The sequence below is a fragment of the Coregonus clupeaformis genome, unplaced genomic scaffold (genome assembly GCF_020615455.1).
Source record: "Coregonus clupeaformis isolate EN_2021a unplaced genomic scaffold, ASM2061545v1 scaf0687, whole genome shotgun sequence".
Lineage (NCBI taxonomy): Eukaryota > Metazoa > Chordata > Actinopteri > Salmoniformes > Salmonidae > Coregonus > Coregonus clupeaformis.
Genome location: NW_025534142.1, coordinates 28,649 through 45,285, shown reverse-complemented (window position 1 = coordinate 45,285; position 16,637 = coordinate 28,649). Strand labels below are relative to the sequence as shown.

At 43.8% G+C, this 16,637-nt stretch overlaps 2 protein-coding genes, 1 long non-coding RNA gene and 1 pseudogene across 5 annotated transcripts; all 4 read right to left on the bottom strand.

The window, feature by feature from the left end:
- Positions 1-421: 421 nt before the first annotated feature.
- On the bottom strand, positions 422-10,756 carry LOC123485432. Its single transcript, XR_006659009.1, has 2 exons — positions 10,399-10,756; positions 422-1,275 (listed from the first exon to the last, which is right to left on the bottom strand). It is a non-coding gene; the product is annotated as an uncharacterized LOC123485432 (long non-coding RNA).
- LOC121554729 (metastasis-associated protein MTA2-like) lies at positions 2,624-6,145 on the bottom strand. 2 transcript variants are annotated; one of them, XM_041868454.2, is made up of 4 exons: positions 5,653-6,145; positions 5,261-5,439; positions 3,676-3,824; positions 2,624-2,790 (listed from the first exon to the last, which is right to left on the bottom strand). In XM_041868454.2, the coding sequence occupies exons 2-4, from the start codon at positions 5,405-5,407 to the stop codon at positions 2,637-2,639; spliced, it is 450 nt and encodes a 149-aa protein (XP_041724388.1). In that variant the 5' UTR covers positions 5,408-5,439; positions 5,653-6,145; the 3' UTR covers positions 2,624-2,636. The 2 variants fall into 2 exon arrangements, with proteins under 2 accessions (XP_041724388.1, XP_041724387.1); XM_041868453.2 differs by having other exon boundaries at positions 5,261-5,453; positions 5,653-6,143.
- LOC121554242 lies at positions 6,601-8,656 on the bottom strand (annotated as a pseudogene).
- Positions 10,757-10,766: 10 nt separating the features above from the next.
- LOC121554172 (metastasis-associated protein MTA2) lies at positions 10,767-15,397 on the bottom strand. 2 transcript variants are annotated; one of them, XM_041867647.2, is made up of 4 exons: positions 14,782-15,397; positions 14,390-14,568; positions 12,808-12,956; positions 10,767-11,919 (listed from the first exon to the last, which is right to left on the bottom strand). In XM_041867647.2, the coding sequence occupies exons 2-4, from the start codon at positions 14,534-14,536 to the stop codon at positions 11,766-11,768; spliced, it is 450 nt and encodes a 149-aa protein (XP_041723581.1). In that variant the 5' UTR covers positions 14,537-14,568; positions 14,782-15,397; the 3' UTR covers positions 10,767-11,765. The 2 variants fall into 2 exon arrangements, with proteins under 2 accessions (XP_041723581.1, XP_041723580.1); XM_041867646.2 differs by having other exon boundaries at positions 14,390-14,582; positions 14,782-15,394.
- Positions 15,398-16,637: the final 1,240 nt, after the last annotated feature.

The following is a 16,637-nucleotide window of genomic DNA, read 5'->3' as shown; positions in this document are numbered from 1 at the left end:
ATTGAGTACATCAACACCCATTCTGTGTCAATTTACACCACAGTTGGAGGTCAACCTCTCACCCGTGTAATTTGTTAATTAAATGCTTTCTGTTGGGGGACAATATAAACCTTTGTGTGACATTCAATATTGTTTGATCATGATTGATAATGCCCGTGTTTGAATTTAATAAAATACAATTTGCATGTTTGGGGGACTCATCTAGCTAGGGTTACAGTATTTAAAAAAAAATACAAATCCAACACCATCATGTGGCTCATATGTATGCCTCACAATTTAGGTTTCAATTGATAGGATTACATTTAATGTGAGATGTAATTACATTTTAATCATGTGTTTACATTTGTTGTCACTGACAACTAGAGGACAATGCATTTCATACACACCCAGAAAAAGTACAGGCATGAAAAAGAGAAATGTGTATACGACCACGAAGAAAAAAAATCTTTATTTATTTTCTTATCAAGATACATTAAAAGGATACAGACACATTGGAATAAAAAACACTTGAGAAAAAATGTTTAATTGTAGCATAATTCTCTCCCAACATACAAAATTCTAACCCCCTCTTCATCCCTCCCAACTGCTTTGATGGCCAACCATCCCCCGTCTCCCATCCCAATCAATGACAGAGAGAAATGTTCACATGTACAGTATTTTAACCCTCTCCAAAATATGAAGTAATTACAAGCTTTTTTAAAAGGTTTTATATAAAAAAACACTGACGTTTTCAATAGGCCAAGTTTTTTTTCTTCAGATTAGTATTTTCGCTAAGCATTTTAACACTACAATTTGTTTTAGAAACATTACAAAAGCCCACATTGGGACCAAACTTGCATATAAATCCTTCATTTCTACCTCAGTACTGGCTGTCAGTTCACAACACCTGAGGGAGTATGAGGAATTATAATAATATCCAATTAAGCATTGATTTAATCTAACGCACCCTTTCATCATAAAACACAAAAGGGTAAAATAAAGATTCAAACCAAATCAATCCACAAGTAGAGACATCACTGGAGATTCCTCTCCCATCATCATATCATTTAAAACATGACTTCTGTACCCAAGCCAATACATATTGCTGCTTTAGTAACGACATTCTGACAACCAGCTCGTAACATAATTTTTCCATTTCCATTCAAAAGCAAGAGCCAAACAGTCCATTGTCATAAATGCTGTGACCTAGTCTATGGGTGGGGGATCTGAAAGTATGTTTTATACGTACAGGTGGAAACATGCACAGGGGCCATCTTAGAATAGAGTTATACACACCTTGAATGTTTATGGCTTAATTCTGTCTCCTTCACGAAAAATAACCCATATTTTTCACAATAAGGGCCTTAAAGACAACAGCATCTATTCCGCATGTCTCAAACCACAGTAACCCATCAGATCCGCATCCAGAACACACTTTTGAATATCTTCCAAACCTACGTGAGATGAATCTCTTCTATCCTGTTAACCTACATTACCTTTCCTAAACCATTACTCTCCACTACCATTGTATTGATGATACAAGACCGTTGTACTCGAGCAGTCGTTCTAGCGGGTCAAAACCAAAACGCACCCCAAAGGCTTTACAGAGAAGGATCCAGAATGTCTCTCTCTCCAGATGGGTAAAACATGGCTGTAACAAGCATGACAATCAAGTGATAGGAGACAAGACAGGACTCAAATTGATTGTGACAACAATCAACTAGAAAAAAACGGCGCTCAAACTACTAGGGGTCAACAGCATGTGTTTCCTCACTATCAACCCATCAAACGTAACTTCTGATAGGCTTGTGGAGCGATAGGGGGGGTCAGTTCTTATTTCGGTGTGTGGAGAGGGGCAGGGTGATGGTGCAAATTAAAGTCTAACAGAATGAGTGTCAAAAAGTAAAATCGGATTATTTGACAAGTATGCTTGAATGATGGGTCATACAAAGCACTTTACCTCAACCTCCCAGACCTATGATGGAACATGTGAATGAAACCTTCATCTAAATAGACTTTCCCAGAAAAAGAATCAAAGAAACATGCTAAAAATTCCCAATAGAATTAGAATACCTAGAATGGACTTTCAGTCAAATTGCTGTGGTCTGAGGGACTTTGTCCCTTCTAGTATTTATATTTCTTTCTATGGCCCTCCCACAACCACTCACCCACCCGTCCCCAACCAAATAGGTGTCACCCCCTCAAAATTCTGCAAATATTTACACAAATAAGATCTGGAGGAAAAAATAAAGTGTGTTTTAACACCATTATTTCAGGATGAGAAATATTTCTGATTTTAAATTACACATTTAAAAATATTTGCCATTAAAAAAAGAGGAGCGAAATAATTGAGCAAAAAGAGCCGGAATAAAATACTACAAAGCCCAAAGCCTAGCGCGTGTAAGTGGGTGTAAGTGTGTGTAGAGAAGTAATGGTGCCATGTATATGTGTGAACTCAATGCAAAGTATGCATGTGAGTGTCACTAAAGTGTGTGTGAGGTGAGCAGTACGTCAGCTTTTGCGAAGTAACAGAACAGAAACAATAAAAAAAATCTGACAACAGAAAACGACTACTGGGTATGACGTGCCCTGCTGCACTAGCAGGTGGGTGCGCGGTGGTGCGCGCCAGTGTTGCAGAGGGGGCTCTCAGCCCCACCTTAGTCCTCCAGGACGATGGGCTCGCTGGTGCTGGATGGCATGATGGGCAGTACCAGGGGCCGGGGGCCTAAGGGCAGCTTGACCCTGACAGGGAGGTGAGGTTTTCTGGCTGCACGCTGCATCTCAGACTGGGTCAGGTGTTTCCTCAGAGCCCTTGAGAGGAGAGAAACAACACAGTAAATTAGCTATAGGACTGACAAGATCCACATAAGCACACCTAGGAGTCTAATATCAAAGTGCACAGGTGCAAAGAAGTGAATCCTTCTCGTCTTCAAGCTAGTTTAATACAATATTACACATGAATCAACAAATGCAAACTTTTGGTAAAAAAAAAAAAAAAACTTTGTCAAGGCAAATTCCCCCACTGAATCTACTGCCATAGAGATCTGATTGATCCCTTTATGTCAGGTATTCCATATATAACGAGTGTATAAAACAATAGGAACACCTTCCTAATATTGAGTTGCAGCCCTTCTGCCTTCAGATCAGCCTCAATTCGTCGGGGCATGGACTCTACAAGGTGTCGAAAGTGTTCCACAGGGATGCTTCCCACAGTTGTGTCAAGTTGGCTGGATGTCCTTTGAGTGGTGGACCATTTTTGATACACACGGGAAACGGTTGAGTGTGAAAAACCTAGCAACTTTGCAGTTCGACACACTCAAACCGGTGCGCCTGGCACCTACTACCCCGTTCAAAGGCACTTCAATATTTTGTTTTGCCCAGTCACCCTCTGAATGGCACACATACACAATCCATGTCTCAATTGTCTCAAGGCTTAAAAAACCTTCTTTAACCGGTCTCCTCCCCTTCATCTACTGATTGAAGTGGATTTAACAAGTGACATCCATAAGGGATCATAGCTTTCCACCGGGATTCACCTGGTCAGTCTATGTCATGGAAAGAGCAATGTTCCTAATGTTTTGTACACTCAGGGTACAACTCTGTACATTTCTCAACAAAAAAGGACAGAATCTAATTAGTATCCTCCATTGCTGTCTGCTACTAGATACAGACAGAACTCTGTGCTAAGGACAGTACCTGGTGTCTTTTGTGACCACAAACACCACAGGGTTGGGTGCATCTCCCTGGTTCACTTTCTGACGCTTGATCACCGACTGGGAGGTGGTCCTCATGCCCGATGTGAACGGCCTCCCATTGGTGGGGAACGGCAGCCCTACCGCCTGTGACTAATGAGAGAAGAGCGGTGAGGGAAGAGAGGTGTGTGTACGCGTGCGTGTGTGTATGTACGCGTGCGTGTGTATGTGTGTGTGTGCGCGTGGTGTTCCACGCCTGTGTGTTTGTGTGTGTGTGCCGCATGCAAGTGTGTGTGTGTAGCCACTTGGCCCAAGCTGTGGTGATGCTGCTTTGCTCAGAGGTGGTGGAGGGACTTGGACAGATGGTCAGTGGTAGAGCCCGACCAATATGGTATTTTTGGGTCCGATATCGATTTTAGGGAAGCAAAAGTCACCGATTACCGATACATCTGCCGAGTTGGAATAAAAAAATGTTTTACAAAAAAAATGTTTTACACAATTTGTGCTCCAAAGGATAAACAGACACTCTAAATGATGATTTCTTAACAAAATATTACAATTTACATAATTTAAGAACATTTTATTGTGGTTTACAGGATATCCATCAAAAATCAACTATATCCTCTATAAATATGACAGTAAATACAAAACGTATTTAGTTTACCTTCTTAGGTACCACTTAAAGATATGCCTATCTATGGCAGTGGATAAGTATGCACAAGTGTTTGTGCTAAACCACCACAAGGGGTGGCTGGCTGAATTAATGAAACTTTGTCTCAAAGTAAATCTGAAAGGGCACTGTTGACAAGTTCACAAATAAGCTTTGAAATGCAGTTCGTAATGTCACCACTTTTGTATTGCATTTGTATTGAGTAGACATACTAGAGTGTTTACAACAGTCAAAGGTCATGTAAACAAACACTTTATGGCAACCTAGCAATGCGAGTATGTTATGACAAGCACAAGCTAGCTGTTCCTTACAACAATGTTTTCTTCATTACACTGTTATTCAATACAAAATGTTTTTTATTTAACCCTTTTTTTAACCACTTAACAGGTAAGTTGACTGAGAACACATTCTCATTTACAGCAACGACCTAGGGAATAGTTACAGAGGAGAGGATGGGGAATGAATGAGCCAATTGGAAGCTGGGGATGATTAGGTGGCCATGATGGTACGAGGGCCAGATTGGGAATTTAGCCAGGACACCGGGGTTAACACCCCTACTCTTACAATAAGTGCCATGGGATCTTTAGTGACCACAGAGAGTCAGGACACACGTTTAACGTCCCATTCGAAAGACGGCACCTTACACAGGGCAATGTCCCAAATCCCTGCCCTGGGGCACTGGGTTATTCTTTTTTAAAGACCAGAGGAAAGAGTGCCTCCTGCTGGCCCTCCGACACCCCTTCCAGCAGCATCTGGTCTCCCATCCAGGGACCTTTCAGGATCAACACTGCTTAGCTTCAGAGGCAAGCCAGCAGTGGGATGCAGGGTTGTTTACTAAATGTATTGCCTATAAATGTCAACTGCAAATGGCATGCGCTGATGACTGAAACATCGATTTGGTACCTGTTTCATTGTTTACCTGTGTGGCTTCCCTAAGCCGGTAGCAGACATCTTCAACCAGCAAAGCAGCCACATCGTCGCTGAGTTCCACTTCTGCACTCTCGGCCATGAGTTTGACAGACTCTCTGGGGACTTCAGCGAAGCGCCTCTCCTCCCTGTCCGCCATGCTCACGGCAGCGTCCCGGTACACCCGCAGCTCTGCAGAGAGAGACCTGCAAAATAACCACACAGGTGTAACTTGCTGGTATAGTTAGCTTGCTAGCTAACGTGAACGAATATGGTTTATTAGCTAGCCAATTTATTTTGATGCGTGCACCCTTCAATATTAACTGATTCGTGCAAGGCGACGATTAAAACTTTACACGAAAACAATGCCAACAGACTGTAACTCAATGCCACTCAATCACTTACCTACTGGTGCAACTGGATAGTATGAATTTGCTAGGTTATCGCTCTAAACCGTGCACAGGAACCTCACTCGGCTGCCGCTGACATTTTCCGGAAAGCCAGCCTTCCGAGAACAAAGATTGGTCCAATTGGCTATCACTCAAATGTGCGTCACTCCCACAACCACTACCTCTGCGGATTTCTTTTTATGGCGGTTGGCAACCAATTTTCATGTGCATTACAGCTACCAACTGGATTGTAGTGTGGACCAGAGACAGGGAAGGTCTAAATCCTACCCAATACATCCCCTGAAGATTTACCCAGCTGTTCACTTAATCTTGGCTCTTCAACCCCATTGCTCCTCAAATCCAATAACAATCGCTCCCTTTCCCTCCCATTTTTCTGGCACTGAAATAGAACGTGTTCCACTGTCTCCATGATCCCACCTCCCAGTCGGATGTTTCCCAGCCAGTTTCAATGTACTATTGAGCCTTGAGGGTCCCAATCTCCACAGCCAACCCCCCCGGCCCTCTCGCTCTTTCATTGAGAAGGGGGTGGCAACATCCCAGTATCCTTTCGACACACCCACTCGCCCAGACCCCGGTCGCCATATTGGGTTGCAGCTACCCATACCAGAGATATTAGAGAAAGGAGGAGATAGGAATCCCATTGGGCAATGAATGGAGGAACGTTTAACGCCCCACCCAGCAGACTGTCGACCAATCGCGTTCACGTCCTCTGCGTCATCTGGTCCCTAACTCATCGTCACGGAATCTCTTCTCAGTCAGATTTTAACTTTTACATTTTAGTAATTTAGCAGACGCTCTTATCCAGAGCGATTTACAGTTAGTGAGTGCATACATCTTTCATACTGTGCCTATTTTTCTCGAAAGTATGTAATGTCACGATTCCAAAGCTATACAATATTACAAATAGCAAGTTCATTCTCACTTTAATGTAATGTTGTACTTCTTGACGAAATTCATGCAAATGTTGGGTTTTTGAGCTAGCACCCAATTGACTCCCATTCACTCGTTGAAGGAGCGCTCTCCTAGTCCCAGAACGCACCCCGAGGCCCATTTAAGTAGCATTGGCAACATGCACAATGGGCGCTAATAAGATTCCAAAGGAGTTTCCCATCACCTAAAAATTATGTCTGCCCATACTTGCTTTCATTGTACACATAACTAAGACCCTCCTACTCTTTGACAAAGGTGGTGAAAGTGTGCAGCAGCTGAAACAATGTTTCAGACCGGGGAGGGTAGTCCAGAGGGGGGCGAGGAGGGGTTGGATGAGCAGGGTGAGGAGGAGAACATGTCTGAGGCTGTGGACAGGGCTCTCCCACCGGACAGCTGAGGAGTGCAGTCACCCCCCTGGGTGGTGGAGTCAGGGCCTCTGATGCTGCTGGTCAGGCTGTGCTGGAAGCGGCAGCCGTAGAGGCAGAAGCCAAAGGAGCTGAAGGTGCGGCACAGGGCCCTGCGGGGCTTCCAGCCCTGAGTGTATGGTTGGGGCCTGGCAATGGGGACCTTATCCTCAGCAGCGCTGTCTGGAGACTCCAGGCCGCCACCACTGAAGCTGCCGCTACCGTCACTCTCAATGTGCAGGAAGTTGCAGCGACTGCCGAAGGGGCACACGCCCGAATGAGCGGTAGGTACGGCAGGGGATGTTGAGGTGGCGGGTGGGCGCTGCTCCATGGCATTGTGGGCGAACAGGCAGCGGATGCCGTAGGCGCAGTAGCCTGCCGTGTGGAAGGTGCGGCACAGCTCCGTCTTGTACTTGAGTTGGCGGGAGGGCACGTGGAGGTCATGGAAGCCGTGGGCAAACTGGCAGCGCTTTGCGTACATGCAGAAGCCCGTCTCAGCATAGCGGCTGCAGAGCTCTGTCTTGTAGCGGGTGGAACACTTCCAGGGGATCAGGGGGAGAGAGGGAGACTCTACTAGGGGAAGGAGGGCCTCAGCCAGGGACATGTCTCCCCCAACACCAGCTGAGCCCTGCTCCCCTGGGCACAGGTCATCTATCCCCTCATCTTGGTAGGAGAACATGGGCAGGTTGTCACTGCTGGTCTGAGGAGAAAGGCATATTTAATATCAGGGCTAAATTATTATTTGGATGGTAGGCCTAGACTATTTAGGCCCATGAAAAACTGGGTCTAGAGGCAAGGTCAAAATTCAACAGTACTCTAGCAATACTGGATCTCAGTGTATTGTGTAGGTGAAGACACTAATGACAGCAAAATCACGCAATGTCAAAAAACAAGAGTAGGCTGACAAAAGGACATGCTAATCTGATCTATCCACATGATAGCCTAAAGATTCAGATCATGGTCGCTGTAATTACATTTCCCTGTAAGGTCTGAATGGCAGGCTGCAATGATCAGGACACCGCGGAGCCGGGGCGAGATATGGCTCAGATAATGTACCTCAATCCAGGGATGGGAGAGGGCGCTGTACTCCTAATTATCCAACATTTTATGTCGAGAAGATTGAAATACTGCTAGTTTAGTTGAGTTACAATGCCGTTTTCGTCAGCATGCTAGGCTAGCTAATGCAACCCATTGGATTCGACAACACTGGCTGTCACATTTTCATTGAATTAAATGCGCTAAAGTATTAGCCTACCATGCTGACGAAAACGGCAGTTTAATTTAAACAATATTCCAATCTTTTCGATTCACCATTTCTGGATAATTAGTAGTACAGCGACATAATCCATCCCTGTATTGAAGTACATTTTACAAGCCATATACAGCACTTTGCCTACCCACATTCTGGAAAAGCACCGTTTCGACTAGAGAATAAATGAATGAAAGTCGGAATCTGGGCTGGCTATCTACATGACTGAATACTGCATTTCAACAGCTGCCACAAACAACTGACTAATTTAAAGTGGATAAAGAGTAAGGCTTTTTTAAACTCAGAAAATGCAATAAAGCAGTGTATGCTACCGAGACTAAGTATCACACTGACAAACTATTTCTGAAACAAAGTACTGTATCACACAAGCCGTTTACCTCAAACATTGTTGCGAATTGAAGGTAAGATTTTCCCCCGATGTACTCAACACCTGTTAGATCGCAACCTCAATGTCCAAACCAAATTCTAGATGTATACGTTTTCGGCATGCAATTCGTAGAAATTGCGGAAAAAGGGAAACGTATTTCGCTAAAGACGTGGACTACATACTACCCTGCTTTCTTTGTTATGAAGTCGCATGTACTATCTGTCGCTGTGTACAGTTTAAAAAATATATTGATCAAGTTCCCACTCCCGCGTTCCCTTTAAAATGAGGCTTAGCTGTACAACCCTAAAAGTCCGTGGGCGTTCGAATCCACCAACCAGATACAACGTAGCTGGTATTCATTAGCAACCGGCCAATTGCGTTGAAGCTCTGCGACAACGTTGCAGTTTTAGCGCCGGATGAAATGGCCCCATATCAAAGTAGGCAAGATCAGAGGGGCCGCACAGGCGCAATAAACAATTACTTCCCTGATTACTAACGGTAAACCCATTGAGTACATAAACACCCATTCTGTGTCAATTTACACCACAGTTGGAGGTCAACCTCTCACCCGTGTAATTTGTTAATTAAATGCTTTCTGTTGGGGGAAAATATAAACCTTTGTGTGACATTCAATATTGTGTGATCATGATTGATAATGCCCGTGTTTGAATTTAATAAAATACAATTTGCATGTTTGGGGGACTCATCTAGCTAGGGTTACAGTATTTTAAAAAACAAATAAATCCAACACCATCATGTGGCTCATATGTATGCCTCACAATTTAGGTTTCAATTGATAGGATTACATTTAATGTGAGATGTAATTACATTTTAATCATGTGTTTACATTTGTTGTCACTGACAACTAGAGGACAATGCATTTCATACACACCCAGAAAAAGTACAGGCATGAAAAAGAGAAATGTGTATACGACCACGAAGAAAAAAAATCTTTATTTATTTTCTTATCAAGATACATTAAAAGGATACAGACACATTGGAATAAAAAACACTTGAGAAAAAAATGTTTAATTGTAGCATAATTCTCTCCCAACATACAAAATTCTAACCCCCTCTTCATCCCTCCCAACTGCTTTGATGGCCAACCATCCCCGTCTCCCATCCCAATCCCACTCAATGACGGAGAGCAATGTTCACATGTACAGTATCTTAACCCTCTCCAAAATATGAAGTAATTACAAGCTTTTTTTAAAGGTTTTATATAAAAAAACACTGACGTTTTCAATAGGCCAAGTTTTTTTCTTCAGATTAGTATTTTCGCTAAGCATTTTAACACTACAATTTGTTTTAGAAACATTACAAAAGCCCACATTGGGACCAAACTTGCATATAAATCCTTCATTTCTACCTCAGTACTGGCTGTCAGTTCACAACACCTGAGGGAGTATGAGGAATTATAATAATATCCAATTAAGCATTGATTTAATCTAACGCACCCTTTCATCATAAAACACAAAAGGGTAAAATAAAGATTCAAACCAAATCAATCCACAAGTAGAGACATCACTGGAGATTCCTCTCCCATCATCATATCATTTAAAACATGACTTCTGTACCCAAGCCAATACATATTGCTGCTTTAGTAACGACATTCTGACAACCAGCTCGTAACATAATTTTTCCATTTCCATTCAAAAGCAAGAGCCAAACAGTCCATTGTCATAAATGCTGTGACCTAGTCTATGGGTGGGGGATCTGAAAGTATGTTTTATACGTACAGGGGCCATCTTAGAATAGAGTTATACACACCTTGAATGTTTATGGCTTAATTCTGTCTCCTTCACGAAAAATAACCCATATTTTTCACAATAAGGGCCTTAAAGACAACAGCATCTATTCTGCATGTCTCAAACCACAGTAACCCATCAGATCCGCATCCAGAACACACTTTTGAATATCTTCCAAACCTACGTGAGATGAATCTCTTCTATCCTGTTAACCTACATTACCTTTCCTAAACCATTACTCTCCACTACCATTGTATTGATGATACAAGACCGTTGTACTCGAGCAGTCGTTCTAGCGGGTCAAAACCAAAACGCACCCCAAAGGCTTTACAGAGAAGGATCCAGAATGTCTCTCTCTCCAGATGGGTAAAACATGGCTGTAACAAAGCATGACAATCAAGTGATAGGAGACAAGACAGGACTCAAATTGATTGTGACAACAATCAACTAGAAAAAAACGGCGCTCAAACTACTAGGGGTCAACAGCATGTGTTTCCTCACTATCAACCCATCAAACGTAACTTCTGATAGGCTTGTGGAGCGATAGGGGGTCAGTTCTTATTTCGGTGTGTGGAGAGGGGCAGGGTGATGGTGCAAATTAAAGTCTAACAGAATGAGTGTCAAAAAGTAAAATCGGATTATTTGACAAGTATGCTTGAATGATGGGTCATACAAAGCACTTTACCTCAACCTCCCAGACCTATGATGGAACATGTGAATGAAACCTTCATCTAAATAGACTTTCCCAGAAAAAGAATCAAAGAAACATGCTAAAAATTCCCAATAGAATTAGAATACCTAGAATGGACTTTCAGTCAAATTGCTGTGGTCTGAGGGACTTTGTCCCTTCTAGTATTTATATTTCTTTCTATGGCCCTCCCACAACCACTCACCCACCCGTCCCCAACCAAATAGGTGTCACCCCCTCAAAATTCTGCAAATATTTACACAAATAAGATCTGGAGGAAAAAATAAAGTGTGTTTTAACACCATTATTTCAGGATGAGAAATATTTCTGATTTTAAATTACACATTTAAAAATATTTGCCATTAAAAAAAGAGGAGCGAAATAATTGAGCAAAAAGAGCCGGAATAAAATACTACAAAGCCCAAAGCCTAGCGCGTGTAAGTGGGTGTAAGTGTGTGTAGAGAAGTAATGGTGCCATGTATATGTGTGAACTCAATGCAAAGTATGCATGTGAGTGTCACTAAAGTGTGTGTGAGGTGAGCAGTACGTCAGCTTTTGCGAAGTAACAGAACAGAAGACAATAAAAAAAATCTGACAACAGAAAACGACTACTGGGTATGACGTGCCCTGCTGCCCTAGCAGGTGGGTGCGCGGTGGTGCGCGCCAGTGTTGCAGTGTGGGGGGGGGTTCTCAGCCCCACCTTAGTCCTCCAGGACGATGGGCTCGCTGGTGCTGGATGGCATGATGGGCAGTACCAGGGGCCGGGGGCCTAAGGGCAGCTTGACCCTGACAGGGAGGTGAGGTTTTCTGGCTGCACGCTGCATCTCAGACTGGGTCAGGTGTTTCCTCAGAGCCCTTGAGAGGAGAGAAACAACACAGTAAATTAGCTATAGGACTGACAAGATCCACATAAGCACACCTAGGAGTCTAATATCAAAGTGCACAGGTGCAAAGAAGTGAATCCTTCTCGTCTTCAAGCTAGTTTAATGCAATATTACACATGAATCAACAAATGCAAACTTTTGGTAAAAAAAATAAATAAATAACTTTGTCAAGGCAAATTCCCCCACTGAATCTACTGCCATAGAGATCTGATTGATCCCTTTATGTCAGGTATTCCATATATAACGAGGGTATAAAACAATAGGAACACCTTCCTAATATTGAGTTGCAGCCCTTCTGCCTTCAGATCAGCCTCAATTCGTCGGGCCATGGACTCTACAAGGTGTCAAAAGTGTTCCACAGGGATGCTTCCCACAGTTGTGTCAAGTTGGCTGGATGTCCTTTGAGTGGTGGACCATTTTTGATACACACGGGAAACGGTTGAGTGTGAAAAACCTAGCAACTTTGCAGTTCGACACACTCAAACCGGTGCGCCTGGCACCTACTACCCCGTTCAAAGGCACTTCAATATTTTGTTTTGCCCAGTCACCCTCTGAATGGCACACATACACAATCCATGTCTCAATTGTCTCAAGGCTTAAAAAACCTTCTTTAACCGGTCTCCTCCCCTTCATCTACTGATTGAAGTGGATTTAACAAGTGACATCCATAAGGGATCATAGCTTTCCACCGGGATTCACCTGGTCAGTCTACGTCATGGAAAGAGCAATGTTCCTAATGTTTTGTACACTCAGGGTACAACTCTGTACATTTCTCAACAAAAAAGGACAGAATCTAATTAGTATCCTCCATTGCTGTCTGCTACTAGATACAGACAGAACTCTGTGCTAAGGACAGTACCTGGTGTCTTTCGTGACCACAAACACCACAGGGTTGGGTGCATCTCCCTGGTTCACTTTCTGACGCTTGATCACCGACTGGGAGGTGGTCCTCATGCCCGATGTGAACGGCCTCCCATTGGTGGGGAACGGCAGCCCTACCGCCTGTGACTAATGAGAGAAGAGCGGTGAGGGAAGAGAGGTGTGTGTACGCGTGCGTGTGTGTATGTATGTGTGTGTGTGTGTGTGTGTGCGCGTGGTGTTCCACGCCTGTGTGTTTGTGTGTGTGTGCCGCATGCAAGTGTGTGTGTGTAGCCACTTGGCCCAAGCTGTGGTGATGCTGCTTTGCTCAGAGGTGGTGGAGGGACTTGGACAGATGGTCAGTGGTAGAGCCCGACCAATATGGTATTTTTGGGTCCGATATCGATTTTAGGGAAGCAAAAGTCACCGATTACCGATACATCTGCCGAGTTGGAATAAAAAAATGTTTTACAAAAAAAATGTTTTACACAATTTGTGCTCCAAAGGATAAACAGACACTCTAAATGATGATTTCTTAACAAAATATTACAATTTACATAATTTAAGAACATTTTATTTGTGGTTTACAGGATATCCATCAAAAATCAACTATATCCTCTATAAATATGACAGTAAATACAAAACGTATTTAGTTTACCTTCTTAGGTACCACTTAAAGATATGCCTATCTATGGCAGTGGATAAGTATGCACAAGTGTTTGTGCTAAACCACCACAAGGGGTAGCTGGCTGAATTAATGAAACTTTGTCTCAAAGTAAATCTGAAAGGGCACTGTTGACAAGTTCACAAATAAGCTTTGAAATGCAGTTCGTAATGTCACCACTAGGTGTCAGCATTTGTATTGAGTAGACATACTAGAGTGTTTACAACAGTCAAAGGTCATGTAAACAAACACTTTATGGCAACCTAGCAATGCGAGTATGTTATGACAAGCACAAGGTAGCTGTTCCTTACAACAATGTTTTCTTCATTACACTGTTATTCAATACAAAATGTTTTTTATTTAACCCTTTTTTTAACCACTTAACAGGTAAGTTGACTGAGAACACATTCTCATTTACAGCAACGACCTAGGGAATAGTTACAGAGGAGAGGATGGGGAATGAATGAGCCAATTGGAAGCTGGGGATGATTAGGTGGCCATGATGGTACGAGGGCCAGATTGGGAATTTAGCCAGGACACCGGGGTTATCACCCCTACTCTTACAATAAGTGCCATGGGATCTTTAGTGACCACAGAGAGTCAGGACACACGTTTAACGTCCCATTCGAAAGACGGCACCTTACACAGGGCAATGTCCCCAATCCCTGCCCTGGGGCACTGGGTTATTCTTTTTTAAAGACCAGAGGAAAGAGTGCCTCCTGCTGGCCCTCCGACACCCCTTCCAGCAGCATCTGGTCTCCCATCCAGGGACCTTTCAGGATCAACACTGCTTAGCTTCAGAGGCAAGCCAGCAGTGGGATACAGGGTTGTTTACTAAATGTATTGCCTATAAATGTCAACTGCAAATGGCATGCGCTGATGACTGAAACATCGATTTGGTACCTGTTTCATTGTTTACCTGTGTGGCTTCCCTATGCCGGTAGCAGACATCTTCAACCAGCAAAGCAGCCACATCGTCGCTGAGTTCCACTTCTGCACTCTCGGCCATGAGTTTGACAGATTCTCTGGGGACTTCAGCGAAGCGCCTCTCCTCCCTGTCCGCCATGCTCACGGCAGCGTCCCGGTACACCCGCAGCTCTGCAGAGAGAGACCTGCAAAATAACCACACAGGTGTAACTTGCTGGTATAGTTAGCTTGCTAGCTAACGTGAACGAATATGGTTTATTAGCTAGCCAATTTATTTTGATGCGTGCACCCTTCAATATTAACTGATTCGTGCAAGGCGACGATTAAAACTTTACACGAAAACAATGCCAACAGACTGTAACTCAATGCCACTCAATCACTTACCTACTGGTGCAACTGGATAGTATGAATTTGCTAGGTTATCGCTCTAAACCGTGCACAGGAACCTCACTCGGCTGCCGCTGACATTTTCCGGAAAGCCAGCCTTCCGAGAACAAAGATTGGTCCAATTGGCTATCACTCAAATGTGCGTCACTCCCACAACCACTACTTCTGCGGATTTCTTTTTATGGCGGTTGGCAACCAATTTTCATGTGCATTACAGCTACCAACTGGATTGTAGTGTGGACCAGAGACAGGGAAGGTCTAAATCCTACCCAATACATCCCCTGAAGATTTACCCAGCTGTTCACTTAATCTTGGCTCTTCAACCCCATTGCTCCTCAAATCCAATAACAATCGCTCCCTTTCCCTCCCATTTTTCTGGCACTGAAATAGAACGTGTTCCACTGTCTCCATGATCCCACCTCCCAGTCGGATGTTTCCCAGCCAGTTTCAATGTACTATTGAGCCTTGAGGGTCCCAATCTCCACAGCCAACCCCCCGGCCCTCTCGCTCTTTCATTGAGAAGGGGGTGGCAACATCCCAGTATCCTTTCGACACACCCACTCGCCCAGACCCAGGTCGCCATATTGGGTTGCAGCTACCCATACCAGAGATATTAGAGAAAGGAGGAGATAGGAATCCCATTGTGCAATGAATGGAGGAACGTTTAACGCCCCACCCAGCAGACTGTCGACCAATCGCGTTCACGTCCTCTGCGTCATCTGGTCCCTAACTCATCGTCACGGAATCTCTTCTCAGTCAGATTTTAACTTTTACATTTTAGTAATTTAGCAGACGCTCTTATCCAGAGCGATTTACAGTTAGTGAGTGCATACATTTTTCATACTGTGCCTATTTTTCTCGAAAGTATGTAATGTCACGATTCCAAAGCTATACAATATTTGTAATATTGTACTTCTTGACGAAATTCATGCAAATGTTGGGTTTTTGAGCTAGCACCCAATTGACTCCTATTCACTCGTTGAAGGAGCGCTCTCCTAGTCCCAGTACGCACCCCGAGGCCCATTTACGTAGCATTGGCAACATACACAATGGGCGCTAATAAGATTCCAAAGGAGTTTCCCATCACCTAAAAATTATGTCTGCCCATACTTGCTTTCATTGTACACATAACTAAGACCCTCCTACTCTTTGACAAAGGTGGTGAAAGTGTGCAGCAGCTGAAACAATGTTGCCACATCTTTCCATAGAGTTAAAGGCAACTTAAGTTTGATCTGAAAATGTGGTCGGAGGCTTCCTATGGAAAGTGTGACGCAATTGCTGCGCCTCCGCAGGAACGCTGAGGCCAAATCCAGCGTCACCGTGCGCCTCAAATTTTGTAACAATGTGCAGGGCGCCTTACAGCTCCGCATTGACATGATTGGTTGATATTTGGGGGCAGTTAGTCCTGTATAAACACAAACTCACTTCCTTGACGTCTTCTGTCACAATAGCTCTGCTAAACGCAAGTTTGAAAGCTCTGACGTCTGTAGAGGCTGCATGCAGGAAATGCAGTCCGCCCACTTCAGACGTGGAATTGACCATGTAGCGCCTTTTACTTGGTTGGGGACCAAGCGTTACTAAAAAGTCTTAAAGGCTCTAAATGGTCAATCTGTGGTCTACATTGGCTGTGCAGTATTAAGGGTGATATGGCCTCTGCAGAAGTCAGGGCATTCATACTTCTTGCGCGTCGCTGAGCAGCGCTGTTGTGAAGGAAGTTGTAAAGGAGTGCGTGCGTTTATACAGAACCTCCCGTAAACCAATCATGTCAATACGGAGCCCTCCACATCGTTACAAATGAGCTCAATTTGGCCTCTGCGTATCCCGAGGCTCCGCAATTGCGTCACACCATCCAT

Coding starts and splice junctions, on each gene's coding strand:
- LOC121554729 (XM_041868454.2), bottom strand. CDS start 5,407: ATGGCGGACAGGGAGGAGAGGCGCTTCGCTGAAGTCCCCAGAGAGTCT. Junction 3,825..5,260: donor GGCTTAGGGAAGCCACACAG/GTAAACAATGAA, acceptor TTCTCTCATTAG/TCACAGGCGGTAGGGCTGCC. Junction 2,791..3,675: donor GTGGTCACAAAAGACACCAG/GTACTGTCCTTA, acceptor TCTCCTCTCAAG/GGCTCTGAGGAAACACCTGA.
- LOC121554172 (XM_041867647.2), bottom strand. CDS start 14,536: ATGGCGGACAGGGAGGAGAGGCGCTTCGCTGAAGTCCCCAGAGAATCT. Junction 12,957..14,389: donor GGCATAGGGAAGCCACACAG/GTAAACAATGAA, acceptor TTCTCTCATTAG/TCACAGGCGGTAGGGCTGCC. Junction 11,920..12,807: donor GTGGTCACGAAAGACACCAG/GTACTGTCCTTA, acceptor TCTCCTCTCAAG/GGCTCTGAGGAAACACCTGA.